Raw genomic sequence first — 17889 nt, 5'->3', positions numbered from 1 at the left:
CTTCTATTGCATTTCCAAGCACGTGAGTGGAGCTATGAAGATTCAAGGAGTCAACCCCCTAGTGTCTACCCAAAGTCGAAAAATATTAAATTACATGAACTGACCCCTTGAACCAGTTTAAATTCCAATTTAATAAACACATAGCCAGGGTTGGTGCCCTGCTCTTTAATGCCCCATATTTCCCAGGATGTTCTAATTCTTACTGACTCAAACTGTAGAAAAAAATATTGCTTTTCATTATTTTAACATTTTATTCTTTTCATGTTTAAACAAATTGCAGAACAAAATGGAGATTCCAAAGCCAAAACAAATAATTATTTTTCTACTTCAAACCAAACTGAAGCCAGCCCTGCTGTGGACAACTCAACGATAACCTGTGGGGATGATACAAACTCTGGTTCTGTAAAGGACACAAATAATGTCTCCAAGAGCAAAGCAACAAAAGAGAAAAAACATTTCAACGATGGAACAAGGAACTTCAACGATGTGCTTGGTCACAGCCCCATCAGTTCAAAGCAACCTGAAGCTAATGCCATAACTTCAAACCCAACTGAAATGGGCACCATCACGTCAAACCAAACTGAAAATGACACAATAATTTTAAAGCCAACAGAAGCCAATGTCATCACGTCAAACCAAGACAATGCTGACACCATCATTTCAAAGCAAATTGAAGCCGACACCATTACTTTGATGCAAACTGAAGCTAACACCATCATTTCAACCCCAACCGAAGAGGACTCCATGAATTCAAAGCAAACTGAAGCTGACACCATCACTTTGATGCAAACTGGAGCTAACACCATCATTTCAACCCCAACTGAAGAGGACATCATAAATTCAAAGCAAATTGAAGCTGACACTGACACCTCAAACCCAATTCAAGAGGATGCTATGACTTCAAATCCAACTGAAGTTGACACCATCACTTTTAATCCAACTCAAGAGGATTCCATCCCTTCAAAGCAAACTGAAGCTAATGCCCTCACTTCAAACCCAACTCAAGAGGATTCCATACCTTCAAAGCAAACTGAAACTGATGACATTACTTCAAACCCAACCAAAGAAAACATCACCACTTCAAACCCAAATGAAGAGGATGCCTTGACTTCAAATCAAATTAAAGCTGACATTACCTCTCCAAACCCAACTGAATTCAATGCCTTTACTTCAAAGCAAGATGAACCTGCAGATAGCCCTACGAGAGCTTTTAGGAGCAATATACTCCCTCGTCCTTTAATGAACACAAACAGTGTCTTCAGTCTTGAAGTACCGGAAAGTATAAGTCATAGGAACCCAGCTGAAGAGGATGCACTGATTTCAAAGCAAACTGAAGATGATGTTATTACTTCAAACCCAATTGAATCCAATGCCTCCAATTCAAAACAAGCTGAAGCTGCAGATAGCCCAACAAGAGCTTTCAGGGGCAGTATACTCCCTCATCCTTTAATTAACACAAACAGTGTCTTCAGACATGAAGAACCGAAAAATTTAAAATCTAGGAAAACCAGTGCTATGGTTGGCCAGGCCACCATCACTTCAAACCAAACTGAAGCCAACTCTGCTCCGAGTAAACCAATAGGAGCGTTCAGGGATGATGCACTCCTTCCTCCTTCTGAAGCATTGAAAAAGAATACAATTAAAAATTCCACACCTGTGGCTGGTCACAGCACCATAACGTCAAATCAAACAGAAGCCAACTCTGCTGTGAATTACCCAACAACTAGGTGCAGAGATGATGCACTCCCTGTTCCTCTAAAAGACGCAAATGACATTTTCAATTTTGAGGCAATAAAAAATAAAAGAATTAGGAACTCCAGGTCTGTGGTTGGTCATGGCATCTTCAATTTTAATCAAGCTGAAGCCAATTCTGATGTGGATACCCCAAGAAGAGCTTTCAGGGATGAAACATTCCTTGCTCCTTTAAGGAACACACCTAACCGCTTCAATTTCAAAGAGAAAACGTTAAGGATTACAATTCAAAATTCCTTAGCTATGGTTGGTCACAGAGCCGCAGTGGCAAACCAAATTGAAGCTGACCCAGTTGTGGAAAACCCAACAACCGCCTTGGACTTAACACTCCCTGCTCCTTTAAAGAAAACAAACAATGTCTCTAATTTTGAGGCAATGAAATATAAAAAAGATAATGACTCCAAGACTGTGGTTGGTCACAGCAACATAACTTCAATCCAAACCAAAGTCATCTCAGTTTTAAATAATCCAACAACAACCGGCGCAGACGAGGCACTTCCTGCTCCATTAAAGGACACCAATAACATCTCAAATTCCAAAACCACAGAGGAGAAACAAATTCAGAATTTTAGTGGTGTGGTTGGCCACAGCCCCATCACTAGAAGCCAAGCCGAAGCAAACTCCACTACAAATAACCCAACAACAACTTGCAGGGATGACGCAATCTTGGCACCTGTAAATTACACAATTGACCTCTCCAACTCAAGTGCAACAAAAAAATTGAAAACAACCACAGCTGTTGGTCAAAGCGCAATAATGTCAAGCCAAACTGAATCAGACTTAGCTTTGAAGTTTCCAACAATTGCTTATAGGGATGATACTCTCCCTGCTCCTTTAAAGGACATGGATATTGTCCGTAATCCTGAGGCAATGACAAATGAGAACATTCAGAACTCCAAGTCTACGGTTGGTCACAATGCCATAATCTCAAATCAAAGCAAAGCTGTCTTTGCTGTGCATAACCCAACAACATCTCATAGGATAGAGCCACAGATTACTCTTTTAAGCAATCCCGAGGCAATCACAAACGAGAATATTACAAACTACAAGTCTACGGTTGATCACAGTGCCATCACTTCAAACCAAGCCAAAGCTGACTCTGCTACGACTAACCCAACAAAAATTTGCAGGGAAGATTCACATATTGCGTCTTTAAAGGACACAAATAACGTCTCCAATTACGAAGAAACAAAAAAGAATACAATTTTTAATTCCACATCTGTGATCGTTTACAGCACTATCACTTCAAAGCAAACGGGGGCTGACTCTGCTTTGAATAAACCAGCAACTACCTGCAGGGACTATAGTCACGGTCCTTTTATTGACACAAATAGTGTTTCCAACTCAGACATGACAAACGGGGAAAAAAGTGGAAATCCCACATCTGCGGTTGGTCATGGTGCCATAACTTCAAACCAAACTGAAGGTGACTCAGTTGTGGAGAAACTAACAGGAGCTTTCATGGACAATACACACCCTGCTTCTTTAAAGGACCCAAGTAACATCTCCAATTCTGAGGCAATGGAAAATACAAACGTGAAGAACTCCAAGTCAACGTCTGGTCACAGTGCCCCCACTTCAAACCAAACTAAAGGTGACTCAGCTGTGTATAACCCAACAGCATCTTGTAGAGAAAATGCACATACTGCATCTTTGAAGGACACAAATCATTTCTCCAACTCTAAAGAAACAATAAAAGATAAAATTAAGAACTCCACGTCTGTGATTGTTTATAGCGCCATTACTTCAAACCGAACCGAAGCTGATTCTGCTTTTAATAAGCAAGCAACAACCTGCAGAGACCATACACTTTCTCCTCCTTTAAATTACACAAATAAGGTTTCTAACTCAGACACTGCTAACAGGGAAAACATTAAAAATCCCACACCTGTAGTTGGTCATGGTGCCATATCTTTGAACCAAACTAAAGTTGACTCAGTTGTGGAAAACCCAACAGCAGTTTGCAGGGACCATACACTCCCTGCTTCATTAACGGACACAAATAACGTCTCAAATATCCAGGTAACGAAAAAGAGATTTACTTACAGTGCCTTCACTTCAAACCAAACCGAAGCTGATTCTGCTTCGAATAAGCAAGCAACAACCTACAAGGACAATACACGTTTTCCTCCTTTATGTGACACAAATAAAGTTTCTGACTCAGACACTGCAAACAGGGAAATAATCAGAAATCCCACATCTGTGGTTGGTCATGGTGCCATAACTTTGAACCAAACTGAGGTTGACACAGTTCTGGAAAACCCAACAGCAGCTTGCAGTGACAATACACTTCCTGCTTCTTTAAAGGACACAAATAACATATCAAATTCGCAAGCAACGAAAAAGAGAATTACCTTCAGTGCCATCACTTCAAACCCAACCGAAGCTGATTATGCTTTGAATAAGCAAGCAACACCCTGCGGGGACAATACACTTTCTCTTCCTGTAAATGACACAAATAAGGTTTCTGACTCAGACACTGCTAACAGGGAAAACATTAGAAATCCCACATCTGTGGTTGGTCTTGGTGCCATATCTTTGAACGAAACTAAAGTTGACTCCGTTGCGGAAAACCCAACAGCAGTTTGCAGGGACAATACACTCCCTACTTCTTTAATGGACACAAATAACGCCTCAAATATCCAAGCAACGAAAAAGAGATTTACTTACAGTGCCTTCACTTCAAACCAAACCGAAGCTGATTCTGCTTTGAATAAGCAAGCAACAACCTGCAAGGACAATACACTTTCTCCTCCTTTAGGTGACACAAATAAAATTTCTGACTCAGACACTGCAAACAGGGAAATAATCAGAAATCCCACATCTGTGGTTGGTCATGGTGCCGTAACTTCGAACCAAACTGAGGTTGACACAGTTCTGGAAAACCCAACAGCAGCTTGCAGTGGCAATACACTCCCTGCTTCTTTAAAGGACACAAATAACATCTCAAATTTGCAAGCAACGAAAAAGAGAATTACATTTAGTGCCATCACTTCAAACCCAACCGAAGCTGATTCTGCTTCGAATAAGCGAGCAACAACCTGCGGGGACAATACACTTTCTCTTCCTGTAAATGACACAAATAAGGTTTCTGACTCCGACACTGCAAACAGGGAAAACGTTAGAAATCCCACACCTGTGGTTGGTCTTGGTGCCATATCTTTGAACGAAACTAAAGTTGACTCCGTTGTGGAAAACCCAACAGCAGTTTGCCGGGACAATACACTCCCTGCTTCTTTACCGGACACAAATAACATCTCAAATTTGCAAGCAACGAAAAAGAGAATTACATTTAGTGCCATCACTTCAAACCCTACCGAAGCTGATTCTGCTCCGAATAAGCAAGCAACAACCTGCAAGGACAATATATTTTCTCCTCCTTTAAGTGACACAAATAAAGTTTCTGACTCAGGCACTGCAAACATGGAAAAAAGTAGAAATCCCACATCTGTGGTTGGTCATGGCGCCGTAACTTCGAATGAAACTGAGGTTGACTCAGTTGTGGAAAACCCAACAGCAGCTTGCAGGAACAAAGCACTCCCTGCTTCTTTAAAGGACGAAAATAACATCTCAAATTTCCAAGCAAAAAAAAAGAGAATTGCTTACAGAGCCTCCACTTCAAATCAAACCAAAGCTGATTCTGCTTTGAATAAGCAAGCAACAAATAGCAAGGACAATACACATTCTCTTCTTTTAAGTGACACAAACCGACCCGAAGCTGATTCTGCTTCGAATAAGCAAGCAACAACCTGCAAGGACGATACACTTTCTCCTCCTTTAAGTGACACAAATAAAGTTTCTGACTCGGACACTGCAAACATGGAAAAAATTAGAAACTCCACACTTGTGGATGGTCATGCTGCCATAACTTCGAACCAAACCCAGGTTGACTCAGTTGGGGAAACCCCAACAGCAGCTTGCAGGGACAAAACACTCCCTGCTTCTTTAAAAGACACAAATAACGTCTCCTCTTTCCAACTAACAAAAAAGAGAATTACTTACAGCGCCTTCACGTTAAACCGAACTAAAGCTGATTCTGCTTTGAATAAGCAAGCAACAACCTGCAAAGACAATACACATTCTCTTCTTTTAAGTGACACAAACCGACCCAAAGCTGATTCTGCTTCGAATAAGCAAGCAACAACCTGCAAGGACAATACACTTTCTCCTCCTTTAGGTGACACAAATAAAGTTTCTGACTCAGACACCGCAAACATGGAAAATATTAGAAATCCCACACCTGTGGTTGGCCATAGTGCCATAACTTCGAACCAAACTGAGGTTGACTCAATTGTGGAAAACCCAACAGCAGCTTGCAGGGACAATACACACTCTGCTTCTTCAAAGGACACAAATAACATCTCAAGTTTCCAAGCAACAAAAAAGAGAATTACTTACAAAGCCATGACTTCAAACCGAACCGAAGCTGATTCTGCTTTGAATAAGCAAGCAACAACCTGTGGGGACAATACACTTTCTCCTCCTTTAAGTGAGACAAATAAAGTTTCTGACTCAGACACTGCAAAAATGGAAAAAATTAGAAATCCCACACCTGTGATTGGCCATAGTGCCATAACTTCGAATAAAACTGAGGTTAACTCAGTTGTGGAAAACCCAACAGCAGCTTGCAGGGACAATACACACCGTGCTTCTTTAAAGGACATAAATAACATCTCAAGTTTCCAAGCAACAAAAAAGAGAATTACTTACAAAGCCATGACTTCAAACCGGACCAAAGCTGATTCTGCTTTGAATAAGCAAGCAAAAATTTGTGGGGACAATACACTTTCTCCTCCTTTAGGTGACACAAATAAAGTTTCTGACTCAGACACTGCAAAAAGGGAAACTCCCACACCTGTGGTTGGTCACGGTGCCATGACTTCGAACCAAACTGAGGTTGACTCAGTTGTGGAAAACCCAACAGCAGCTTGCAGGGACAATACAATCCCTGCTTCTTTAAAGGACACAAATAACATCTCAAATTTCCGTGCAACAAGAAAGAGAAAAATTCAGGACTCCGATGGTGTGACGAGTTCCAGTCCCATCACTTCAAGTCATACCGAAACGTACCCAACTTCGAATAACCCAACACCAACTTGCAGGCTTGATTCACTCCTTGCTGTTTTAAAGAGGACTATTAACAAGGCCAATGCCAAAGCACCCAAAAAAATGAAAAACCCTACAACTGTGGTTGGTCACAGCACCATAACGTCAAACCAAACCAAATCGGACTCTGCTTTAAATAACCCAACAATATCTTGCAGCGATAATGCACTCCCAGCTCCTTCAAAGAGTACAGATAATGTCTCTAAGTTTGAGACCATAAATAAAATGAAGACATCCAGGTCTGTGGTTGGTCACAATGCCATAACTTTAAACCAAATCAAAACTGACTTTGCTGTGGATAAACCAACAGAATCTCATAGGATATATTCACCCTTTGTTCTTTTAAAGGATATAAATAAAGTCTATAATTATAAAGACAAAATAAAAAATACATTTCCTAACTCAGAGTCTGTGGTTGGTCACAATGCAATAGCTTCAAACCAAAGCAAAGATAAATCTGCCGTGGATAGCCCAACAACATCTCGTAGGGTAGAGTCACACATTGCTCTTTTTAAGGACACAAATGAGGTTTCCAAATCTGAAGAAACAAAAAAGAATAAAACTGAGAACTCCAACTCTGTGTTTGGTTACAATACCAGAACTTCAAACCAAAGCAAAGTTGGCTCTACTGTGGATAACCCAACAACATCTCATAGAATGGATTCGCACATTGCTCTTTTAAAGGATACAAATAATGTCTTCAATTATGAAGAGAGAGATAAGATTAAAATTAAGATCTCCAAGTCTATGGCTGGTTACAGTGCCACAACTTGCATCCAAAGCAAAGTTGAACCTACTGTGGATAACCCAACAACATCTCGTAGGGCAGATTCACAAATTGCTATTTTAAAAGATACAAATATAGTTTCCAATTATGAAGAAACAAAAAAGAATAAATCTAAGAACTCCAGGTCTGTGGTTGGTCATAGTGCCACAACTTCCATCCAAAGCAAAGTTGAATCTGCTGTGGATAACCCAACAACATCTCGTAATGTAGAGTCACAAAGTGCTCTTGTAAAGAACACAAATAATGTTTCCAATTATGAAGAAACGAAAAAGAATAAAACTAAGAACTCCAAGTCTGTGGTTGGTTACAATACCAGAACTTCAAATCAAAGCAAGGTTGGCTCTGCTGTGGATAACTCAACAACATCTCATAGGGTAGGATCACGCATTGCTCTTTTAAAAGACACAAATAATGTCTCCAATTATAAAGCAACAAAAAAGAATAAAACTAAGAACTCCAAGTCTGTGGTTGGTTACAGTACCAGAACTTCAAACCAAAGCAAAGCTGACTCTGCTGTGGATACCCCAACAACATCTCATAGGATAGATTCACACATTGTCCTTTTAAAGGGCACAAATGTCTTCAATTATGAAGAAACAACTAAGAATAAAATTAGGATCTCCAAGCCTGTGGTTAGTCACAGCGCCATAACTTCCATCCAAAGCAAATTTGGTTCTCCTGTGGATAACTCAACAACATCTCGTAGGGTAGATTCGCAAGTTGCTGTTTTAAAGGACACAAATAATGTCTCCACTCATGAAGAAACAAACAAGAATAAAATTAAGATCTCCAAGCCTGTGGTTGGTCACAATGCCATAACTTCAAACCAAAGCAAAGTTGACTCTGCTGTAAATAACCCAACAACATCTCATAGGATAGATTCACTCATTGCTCTTTTTAAGGACTCAAATGATGTCTCCAGTAATGAAGAAACAAAAAAGAATACAATTAAGAACTCCAAGCCTGTGGTTGATCACAGTGCCATAACGTCAAACCAAAGTCAAGTTGACTCTGCAGTGGATAACCCAACAACATCTCATAGGACAGAGCCACACGTTGCTCTAGTAAAGGACACAAATAAGATCACCAATTATAAAGAAACAAAAAAGAACTCCAAATCTGGGATCATCCATAGCGCCATCACTTTAAACCAAACTGAAGCTGACTCTGCTTGGAACAGGCCAGGTACAAGCTGCAGGGACAATACACTTCCTCCTCCTCTAAATGACATAAATATTGTTTCCAACTCAGATATGACTAAAGGTGAAAAAATTAAAAATCCCACATCTACAGATGATCATGGTGCCATAACTCCAAACCAAACCAATGTCTACCCAGCTGTGCATGACCCAACAGGAGCTTGCAGGGACAATACACTTCCTGCTTCTTTAAAGGACCCAAATAATGTCCCCATTTCCAAACCAACAGAAATTAAAACAATGAAGAACTCTGAGTCTGCGGTTGGTCAAGGTGCCATAATGTCAAATCAAACCGAAGTAAACTTTGCATTGAATGACCCAACAACCTCTATGCATGATAGTTTTCCTGGTCCTTTAAAAGACACAAATAATGTCTCCAACCCTGATTCAACGAAAGGGAAAGAAATGAAAAACTCCACAGCTGTGGGTGGTAACAGCACCATAGGGTCAAACAAAACTGAGACCAACTCTAATATTGATGCGCCAACGGGAGTTTGCAGTGGCGGTACACCAACTGCCCCTATGAATGGTACAAATACTATTTCGAATTCAGAGGAAACAAAGGTAAAAACCCCAAAAAATGCAAATCATGGACCTGCTCAGGTTGGCTTATCTCTGAATAACCCAACAAAAGATTGCAGTGACGACCCCACAGCCATTCCTGTGAAAGATACAGATAATGACTGTTCCAAACCTAAGGACCCAAAAGTGATGAGAAAGCGGAAGAGAGAAAGAAAGCACAAATGTCCAGATTGCGGGAAGATGTTTTTATTCAATGCACATCTGGTGGTGCATTATCGAACTCACACAGGAGAGAGGCCTTTCCCTTGTCTTGAATGTGGCAAGAGCTTTCTCTGTAAGACCCGACTTGCGGCACATAAAGTATTCCATACCAAGGAGAGGCTGTATTCTTGCTCTGAGTGCAATAAAAGCTTCTACAACAGCACTCATCTCCAGGTTCACCGAAAAATCCACAAAAATGAACGACCTTATGTATGTGCCGAGTGTGGGAAGACATTTATCCACTCATCAAACTATACCAAACATTTAGAGATTCACAAGGGAGTAAAAAACTATTTGTGCTCTTACTGCGGAAAAAGTTTTCGGCAAAGCAGCCACCTTCATTCTCATCAAAAACAGCACACAGCCGGCCACAGGTTTTCATGCCACAAGTGCCACAAAAAGTTTCAGACAGAAGGTGCCTTGATCTCTCACTATAAATCCCACCGAATCACGCCCCTTTCTTGCACTGAATGTGGCAAGCATTTTATCAACCGTGTCAGTTTCGATCGCCATCGGCGTGTACACACAGGCCACAAATTGTTGTCTTGTCCCGAATGTGGGAGATGCTTTATAAATAAAACCCATCTTTCTGTCCACCAACGGACTCACTCAGGAGAAAAACCATTTGCATGCACAAGCTGCGAAATGAGATTTAGCGATAAGTCTGCCTGGAAAAGGCACATTACAAGGCACGCACAAAAAACTCTCAAAGAGCGCCCAGCAAATGCTAAAGGTTTGGACAAGCAAAAAGGCCCAGACGTAGACACCAAGCAATTTCATTGCCTAGAATGTGAGAAATTTTACAAAACAGAGGCAAGGCTCTCAAAGCACCAAAAACGTCACCATAAAGAGAGTCCGTTTTCGTGCGGTGATTGTGGAAAACGTTTCGCCAATGAAGCACTGCTAGCTGCACATCAGAAGAGTCACCTCGCCGAAAAACACTTTTCTTGTGTGCAGTGTGGCCTGGGTTTCAAAACACAACTGGAGCTTGAAACACATCAGAAAAGTCACTCTACAAAGGCACTTTTATGCAGCATTTGCGGACGTCGTTTTGTCCATGAGGAACAACTAGCCGTGCATCAGAAAAGGCACTTGGATGAGAACCTATTTTCATGTGAAAAGTGTAACATAGCATTCAAATCACAAGCGGAACTTGAAACACATCAGAAAAGTCACCCAGAAAAGAAGTTTTCATGCATCGATTGCAAGCTTCTTTTTGCCTCCGAGAAACGCTTAGCCAAGCATCAGAGAAAGCACCATGGCATTAAACTTTTTTCATGTACGAAGTGCAGCAGAGCCTTCAAAACAGAGCTGGAGCTCGAAACACATCAGCGAAATCACCCTGAATTGAACTTAGTTTTTTGCCCTGATTGTGGTCGGCGTTTCACGAATGAGACACTCCTAGCTGCACATCAGAAGCAGCACCTCGGTGAAAAAAGGTTTCTGTGTTCCAGATGCAGTAGAGGCTTCAAAACCCAACATGATCTCAAAATGCATCAGAAAAATCACCCAGAAGAGAAGCCATTTTTATGTGGCGACTGTGGTCGACGGTTTGCTAGCGAGGCACTCTTATCTGCACATCAGGAGAGGCACGTCAGCAAAAAGCGCTACTTGTGTATGAGCTGCGGGCGCGGATTTAATGAGAAGTCGAATTTCGAAAAGCACTGTAGAGTTCACACAGGTGAAAGGCCCTATAAGTGCTCCGACTGCGAAAAGACCTTCTCCGTCAAATCTAATATGGTCCGCCACCATAAAATTCACACTGGCGAGCGCCCTTTTAAGTGTCTGGAATGCGGGAAAAGCTTCAGGGTCAAGTCTAATTTGCTCATCCACCAAAAATTGCACACTGGAGAACGAGAATTCTGCTGTGATCAGTGCCCAAAAACTTTCCGGGACAGGTCAAACTATCAGAGACACAAGAAGAGCCACACAGTAGTCAAACGGTTTACTTGCACTGAGTGCGGAAAAAGTTTTAGCAGTCCCACACAGCTGACGATACATGCAAGGACCCATTCGCGGCAAAAATTTGAGTGTGCTCATTGCGGGAAGAATTTTAAAAATAACTGGCGTTTAAATAAGCATACAAAAACTCACAAGCTGAGTATTTTATCGAAAGCAGAAAAGGTGGCGGTGTAGCTCATATTCAGCTGGCACAGACTTTCCTATACCCGGCCATGAATTCAAAACCTACTTGGAGGGTTGCAAAATGGTCCCATGCCAAAGGGTGGGTTGCAATCCTTCCAACATATCCAGGGTCTTCCCCAGTGCCTTCCATTAAATACATGCCTTGAACAGCTCCAGTATGTCTTTCCAATGAACTTCAATGGTGGAGAACTTCATGTAGCATTCAGGAGCTAGTCAATCCAGTCTCAAAGCCAACTTGGAAGAACATATTCAACTAAAAGGAGAAAAGCTCTCAAAAAGGTTACAGCTGTAATTCTTTTGGAATTTTGGCTATGCGGTATCTGAGCTAATGGTTGATTTTCATACAAGGGGTTCATAATATCTCCAGTGGTATGCTGCAACACAAAGTCATCTTGGCTCTACTTTGAGAATCCTGGTTTCATCCCAAAGAACAAGACCATCAAACCCTTGGAGAAGCGTTGTTTTTGACACTTGCATCCTTCATGCAAGTAAGATGAAGGGTGCAAGTGTCAAAAGCAATACATGAGGTGATCCTTAGTTTGACTGGTTAACCAAAAACTCTTTGAGATCCAGTGTTTTTGTTTTTTTCTGTAGCGAACAAGACATGTTTCTTTCTAAAAAAAACCTTTTCCTTCAAATGTATATAGAACAGAAAACTTGGATTCAAGTCTCGTTGTTCATTAACTCATCTACAGCAGAAAACAATATCTTCGAGTACCAGGAGAAGGGGCACCAATCCAAAACCATTGTAAATTTAGCACTTATGCCTTAATACTTGTATACGGTCTAGTGACCAAAGAGGACTTGAGCTCTGTCTGCCTTTTTCTACTTTCAGTCAGTCAACCACAAACTGGTCCAAAACTATGAAGTGTTCTTAATGTATAACCACTGAGCCAGCTTGCCAGGTAACACCTCCACTTGGCCCGACTGGTTTGGTGCTCACTGCTGTAAGATATCGTCCATTATTTTATATTTTTAATTTGTTTCTTAAAGTTTTTTATTTACTTTATATATAAAGAGATATTTTTAATATTTGCAAATACAATAGGAAAAAAGTCACCACATCCGCACAAAACTTGAGGCCTATCGAGGTGTGCTTGCCTTTGTCTCGTACATTTGCTCCCCGTAACTCAGAAAGGGGCCAGGCCGTCTTCGCCATCCTCTCCTGGAATTACTGGACAGGAAGACAGCTGTGAATAGAAAAAAAGGGTCCTCCCCTCAGGGTTGTATTTTAGATATATTTCATGGGGATACGCTCCCGAGGACCCATTCAGATTGGTGCGTTACGGCAACGCTAAATTTGAGGAGCGCCTAAGAGTTTGGCACCCATTTGCGAATATTAACTTTTTTTTTTTTTTAAATGTACACTGAATTTTAATTGAGATGTATTATGGACTTAAGGGGAATTCAACCCCGTGTACACTGGATAATGTAAATATTACAAAGTGAAAGTATTTTTTTGCAAGTTTTTTACGATTGCTGCAGCTCTTCTTACAATTCTCAGAACAGTTGATTTGGGTGTTTTAGAAAAGATTTGATGTATTCACCCTAACATTTTATGTATGGACTTCTGAACTGTTTTATTTAAATAACGGCTCCACTGGCGCAGTGTGACACCATCATTCGGCTCTGTAATGGCTGAGGCAATAAAAGGCTAAGCCCACTTTCTGTAAAAAATTGTACTTGAGGCTGAGGTCTGTGCCAAGGGATAGACCTTCAGTTATGGGAGAGGAGAAATGATGGCTGAACTACAAATACACTATATTACCAAAAGTATTGGGACGCCTGCCTTTACACGCACATGAACTTTAATGGAATCCCATTCTTGGTCCTTAGGGTTCAATAATGCGTTGGCCAACCGTTTGCAGCTATAACATTTTCAACTCTTCTGGGAAGGCTGTCCACAAGGTTTAGGAGTGTGTCTATGGGAATGTTTGACCATTCTTCCAGAAGTGCATTTGTGAGGTCATGCACTGATGTGGACAACAAGGCCTGGCTCGCAGTCTCCGCTCTAATTTATCCCAAAGGTTTTCTATCGGGTTGAGGTCAGGACTGTGCAGGCCAGTCAAGTTCCTCCACCCCAAGCACATCCATGTCTTTATGGACTTCGCTTTGTGCACTGGTGCGCAGTCATGTTGGAACAGGAAGGGGCCTTCCCCAAACTGTTCCCACAAAGTTGGGAGCATGAAATTGTCCAAAATGTCTTGGTATGCTGACGCCTTAAGAGTTCCCTTCACTGGAACTAAGGGGCCAAGCCCAACCCCTGGAAAACAACCCCACACCATAACCTCCCCTCCACCAAATGATTTGGACCAGTGCACAAAGCAAGATCCATAAAGACAGGGATGAGCGAGTTCGGGGTGGAGGAACTTGACTGGCCTACACAGAGTCTTGACCTCAACCCGATAGAACACCTTTGGGATGAATTAAAGCGGAGACTGCGAGCCAAGCCTTTTTGTCCACATCAGTGGACACACTCCTAAACCTTGTGGACAGCCTTCCCAGAAGATTTGAAGCTGTTATAGCTGCAAAGGGTGGGCCAACTCAATATTAAACCCTACGGACTAAGACTAGGATGCCATTAAAATTCACGTGTGAGTGAAGGCAGGTGCCCCAATAATTTTGGTAATATAGTGTACTTGAGGCTGAGGTCTGTACCAAGGGATAGACCTTTAGCTATAGGAGAGGAGGGAGGATGGCTGAACTGCAAAAAAGTTCTGCGTCATCACATTAATGCACCCAGCTGTGCTCATCCACCATTGACGCACTGGGGGGATATTGACAGCCACATTTTGAATAGGGATGAACTCAAGTTTGATCCACACCCAGAAGAAAGTTGTCACTCCTGCCCAATCAAAGGGCACGTGCACAAAGGGGCAGGGATGCTTATGTCATCAAATGGTGGAGAATGCGGGCGAGATGGGAATTGCAGTAATTAAATCATATCGATCCTGGAACCACGCACAATCACACTAATTTAAGAAAATAACAGAATGAGGCACAAGAAGCACCCTACAGTTCTGGTAAGGATTGAAGTGCAGTTTGTTTTTTTTGGGTCATGTATACTATGACGTGGCAAGTTACACCTTAAATATGGTTGTAGCATGGTTCTAAAGGAGGACTTTAAGCAGAAAAAAAAAGGGAATTCTGGTGGGGATAAAGAAGAGATGGTTGGGTAGTCCTCAATGTGATATGGTGGGGATAGTTCAACACTGATGTTCATGAGAAGTAATTTGGAGCCAGAATAAGTTTGAACTTGCCAACAACCACTCAGAGCTCAAAAAGTTTTTCTTCTTACTGATCTATTTTAATAGTAAATTATCTTTTGCTACTTTCGCACACTTGGCTAAAATGCAGTTTGGAAGTCGACCGTATGATGGCAATACTAATTTTACTATTATTAAAAAAAAAAAAAAGATATGAAATGAACAATTTCTTGTTTTTAATTCTTAGTTGTTTTACATACATATATCTCTAAGGGGCGACTTTTATAACATTCCTTGGATGACTGTTACAAGCTTTCACCCAGGCTTCTCAAATCTTTTCTGTATTTTTTTTCTTTTGCTATGATCTCCTATGACCATTGGCTCCATCTAGCGGCCAAAATGCGGTAAATTTTCTGATCGAGAAGTATGATGCATTTTGGTCACTAGAGGGAGCTGACAATCATAGGAGATCATAGCATTAGAGAAAATACAGAGAAAATTCATGCACCTTGGATGAATGCTTGTGACATTCGTCCAACAAAAGTTTTATTAATAGACCCCTTTTAGCTTAGGCTTTTAAAGGGAACCTATCACAAGAACGTACAGTACATCAGATCTCCTACTTTACTTAAAATGTTATGTGACCCCTCTTTTCCTGTGGGATTCAGGTTTTTATGTTGTCAGTCCCCCCCAGGAGACCGCCTCCCCCTCCTTTTGGTTGTGTGTTTCCTGGGAGAGATGGATTCAAGGATTCGCCTCCCAAGATCTTGGATATTACTGAAGTACCAGAATAGATGCAGATGCTGATTACTGGTTTGTGAGGAGTTACGCAAATGTCAAAAATGCCTTGAGGGGTGGATAGAAACCTGGAGGTACGGGCGTTCCTAGACAGGCTGCATTTGGGTGCAGTATGCCCTAGGTAACACCCACATGTGATGCTGGGCTTCCATAAGTAGAAGAGGCAGGCCTGGGACAGTCAAACTGGGGAGGAAAGGGCTAGATAGTGCTAGATGTCCTGCAGACAGTAAATGAGACGGGCTCTATCAGACTTGCTGCAGCCTCTAATGCACATGGTAAGCAGCTCACAGTGTGCAGTGAAATCAGAGTAAGCCATTTCAGTTCTGGAGAGGAGCCTGTACAACTGTGCAAGACTAAAGCTTTAAGGAAAGGCTCCGCAGCATGGACACATCATTAACCACTTAAGGACAGAGCCTCGTTTTGAGATTTGGTGTTTACAAGTTAAAATCAGGTTTTTTTGCTTGAAAATTACTTAGAACCACCAAACATTATATATATTTTTTTCTAACAACCTAGAGAATAAAATGGCGGTCGTTGCAATACTTTATGTCACAACGTATTTGCGCAGCAGTCTTACAAGCGCACTTTTTTTGGAGAAAATGCACTTTTTTTAAAATAAAAAAAAGACAACAGTAAAGCTAGCCCAATTTTTTTTTATATTGTGAAAGATGATGTTACGCCGAGTAAATTGATACCCAACATGTCACGCTTCAAAATTGCGCCCGCTCGTGGAATGGCGACTTTTACCCTTAAAAATCTCCATAGGCGACATTTAAAAAATTCTACAGATTTCATGCTTTGAGTTAGAGAATTATTGCTCTCGCTCTAACGATCGCGGCGATACCTCACATGTGTGGTCTGAACACTGTTTTTATATGCGGGCGCTTCTCACGCGAGCTTGGCGGAATGGGGCGCGTTAAAAAATTTTTATTTTTTTTTGCTTATTTATTTTACTTTTTATTTTTACACTGTTCTTTAAAAAATTGTCACTTTTATTCCTATTACACAAAATGTAAACATCTCTTGCTATAGAAATAAAACATGACAGGACCTCTTAAATATGAGATGTGGGATCAAAAAGAACCTCAGATCTCATATTTACACTAAAATGCAATAAATAAAAAAAGTCGTTTAAAAAAAAAAAAATATCCCTTTAAGAGCTGTGGGCGGAAGTTACGTTTTGACGTCTCTTCCGCCCTGCAATGGTATGGACACTGGTGGGGGGCATCTTCCCCTCACTCAGCTCCATACAAAGCCAGGGAGAAGGATCCAATCGCCTTTGCCAGCGGCTCCGGTAAGCGGTGGAGGGAGGCCCCCCTCCCACCGCCGATAGTGATCATGCGGCGAATCCGCCACTGAGACCACTTTTATCTGAAAGCCGACCGCCCGCTGAAGTGGATAGCGGGGTTATGGCAGCTAGCTGCTGCCATAACAATATTTATCTTCAAACAGCCGATATATAACGACCACGGGCGGTTGGCAAGTGATTAAGAATATACACTATATTACCAAAAGTATTGTGACGCCTACCTTTACACGCACATGAACTTTAATGGTGTCTTAGTCCGTAGGGTTAAATATTGAGTTGGCCCACCCTTTGCAGTTATAACAGCATCAACTCTTCTGGGAAGGCCGTCCACAAGGTTTAGGAGTGTGTCTATGGGAATGTTTGACCATTCTTCCAGAAGCGCATTTGTGAGGTCAGGCACTGATGTTGGACAAGAAGGCCTGGCTCGTAGTCTCCACTCTAACTCATGCCAAGGTGTTCTATCGGGTTGAGGTCAGGACTGTGTGCAGGTCAGTCAAGTTCCTCAACCCCAAACTCCCTCATCCATGTCTTTATGGACCTTGCTCTGTGCACTGGTCTGAATCATTTAGTGGAGGAGGGATTATGGTGTGGGGTTGTTTTTCAGGGTTTGGCCCCTTAGTTCCAGTGAAGGGAACTTTTAAGGCGTCAGCATACCAAGACATTTTGGACAATTTCATGCTCCCAACTTTGTGGGAACAGTTTGGGGATGTCCTCTTCCTGTTCCAACATGACTGCCCACCAGTGCACAAAGCAAGGTCCAGAAAGACATGGATGAGGGAGTTTGGGGTGGAGGAAATTGACTGG

General features: G+C 41.6%; 1 protein-coding gene across 4 annotated transcripts in view; it reads left to right on the top strand.

The window, feature by feature from the left end:
• LOC141106630 (uncharacterized) overlaps window positions 1-13435 on the top strand; it is a 69891-nt gene extending 56456 nt beyond the window's left edge. For all 4 annotated transcript variants that reach the window (XM_073597561.1, XM_073597562.1, XM_073597563.1 and 1 more), the window contains one exon: window positions 281-13435. In XM_073597561.1, coding sequence (XP_073453662.1) covers window positions 281-11763 — 11483 coding nt within the window. In that variant the 3' untranslated portion in view covers window positions 11764-13435. The remainder of the gene's footprint in view (window positions 1-280) is intronic.
• The last annotated feature ends 4454 nt before the right edge of the window (window positions 13436-17889 follow it).

The sequence above is a fragment of the Aquarana catesbeiana genome, linkage group LG08, assembly GCF_042186555.1.
Source record: "Aquarana catesbeiana isolate 2022-GZ linkage group LG08, ASM4218655v1, whole genome shotgun sequence".
NCBI lineage: Eukaryota > Metazoa > Chordata > Amphibia > Anura > Ranidae > Aquarana > Aquarana catesbeiana.
This window is presented reverse-complemented; position numbering and strand designations above follow the sequence as displayed.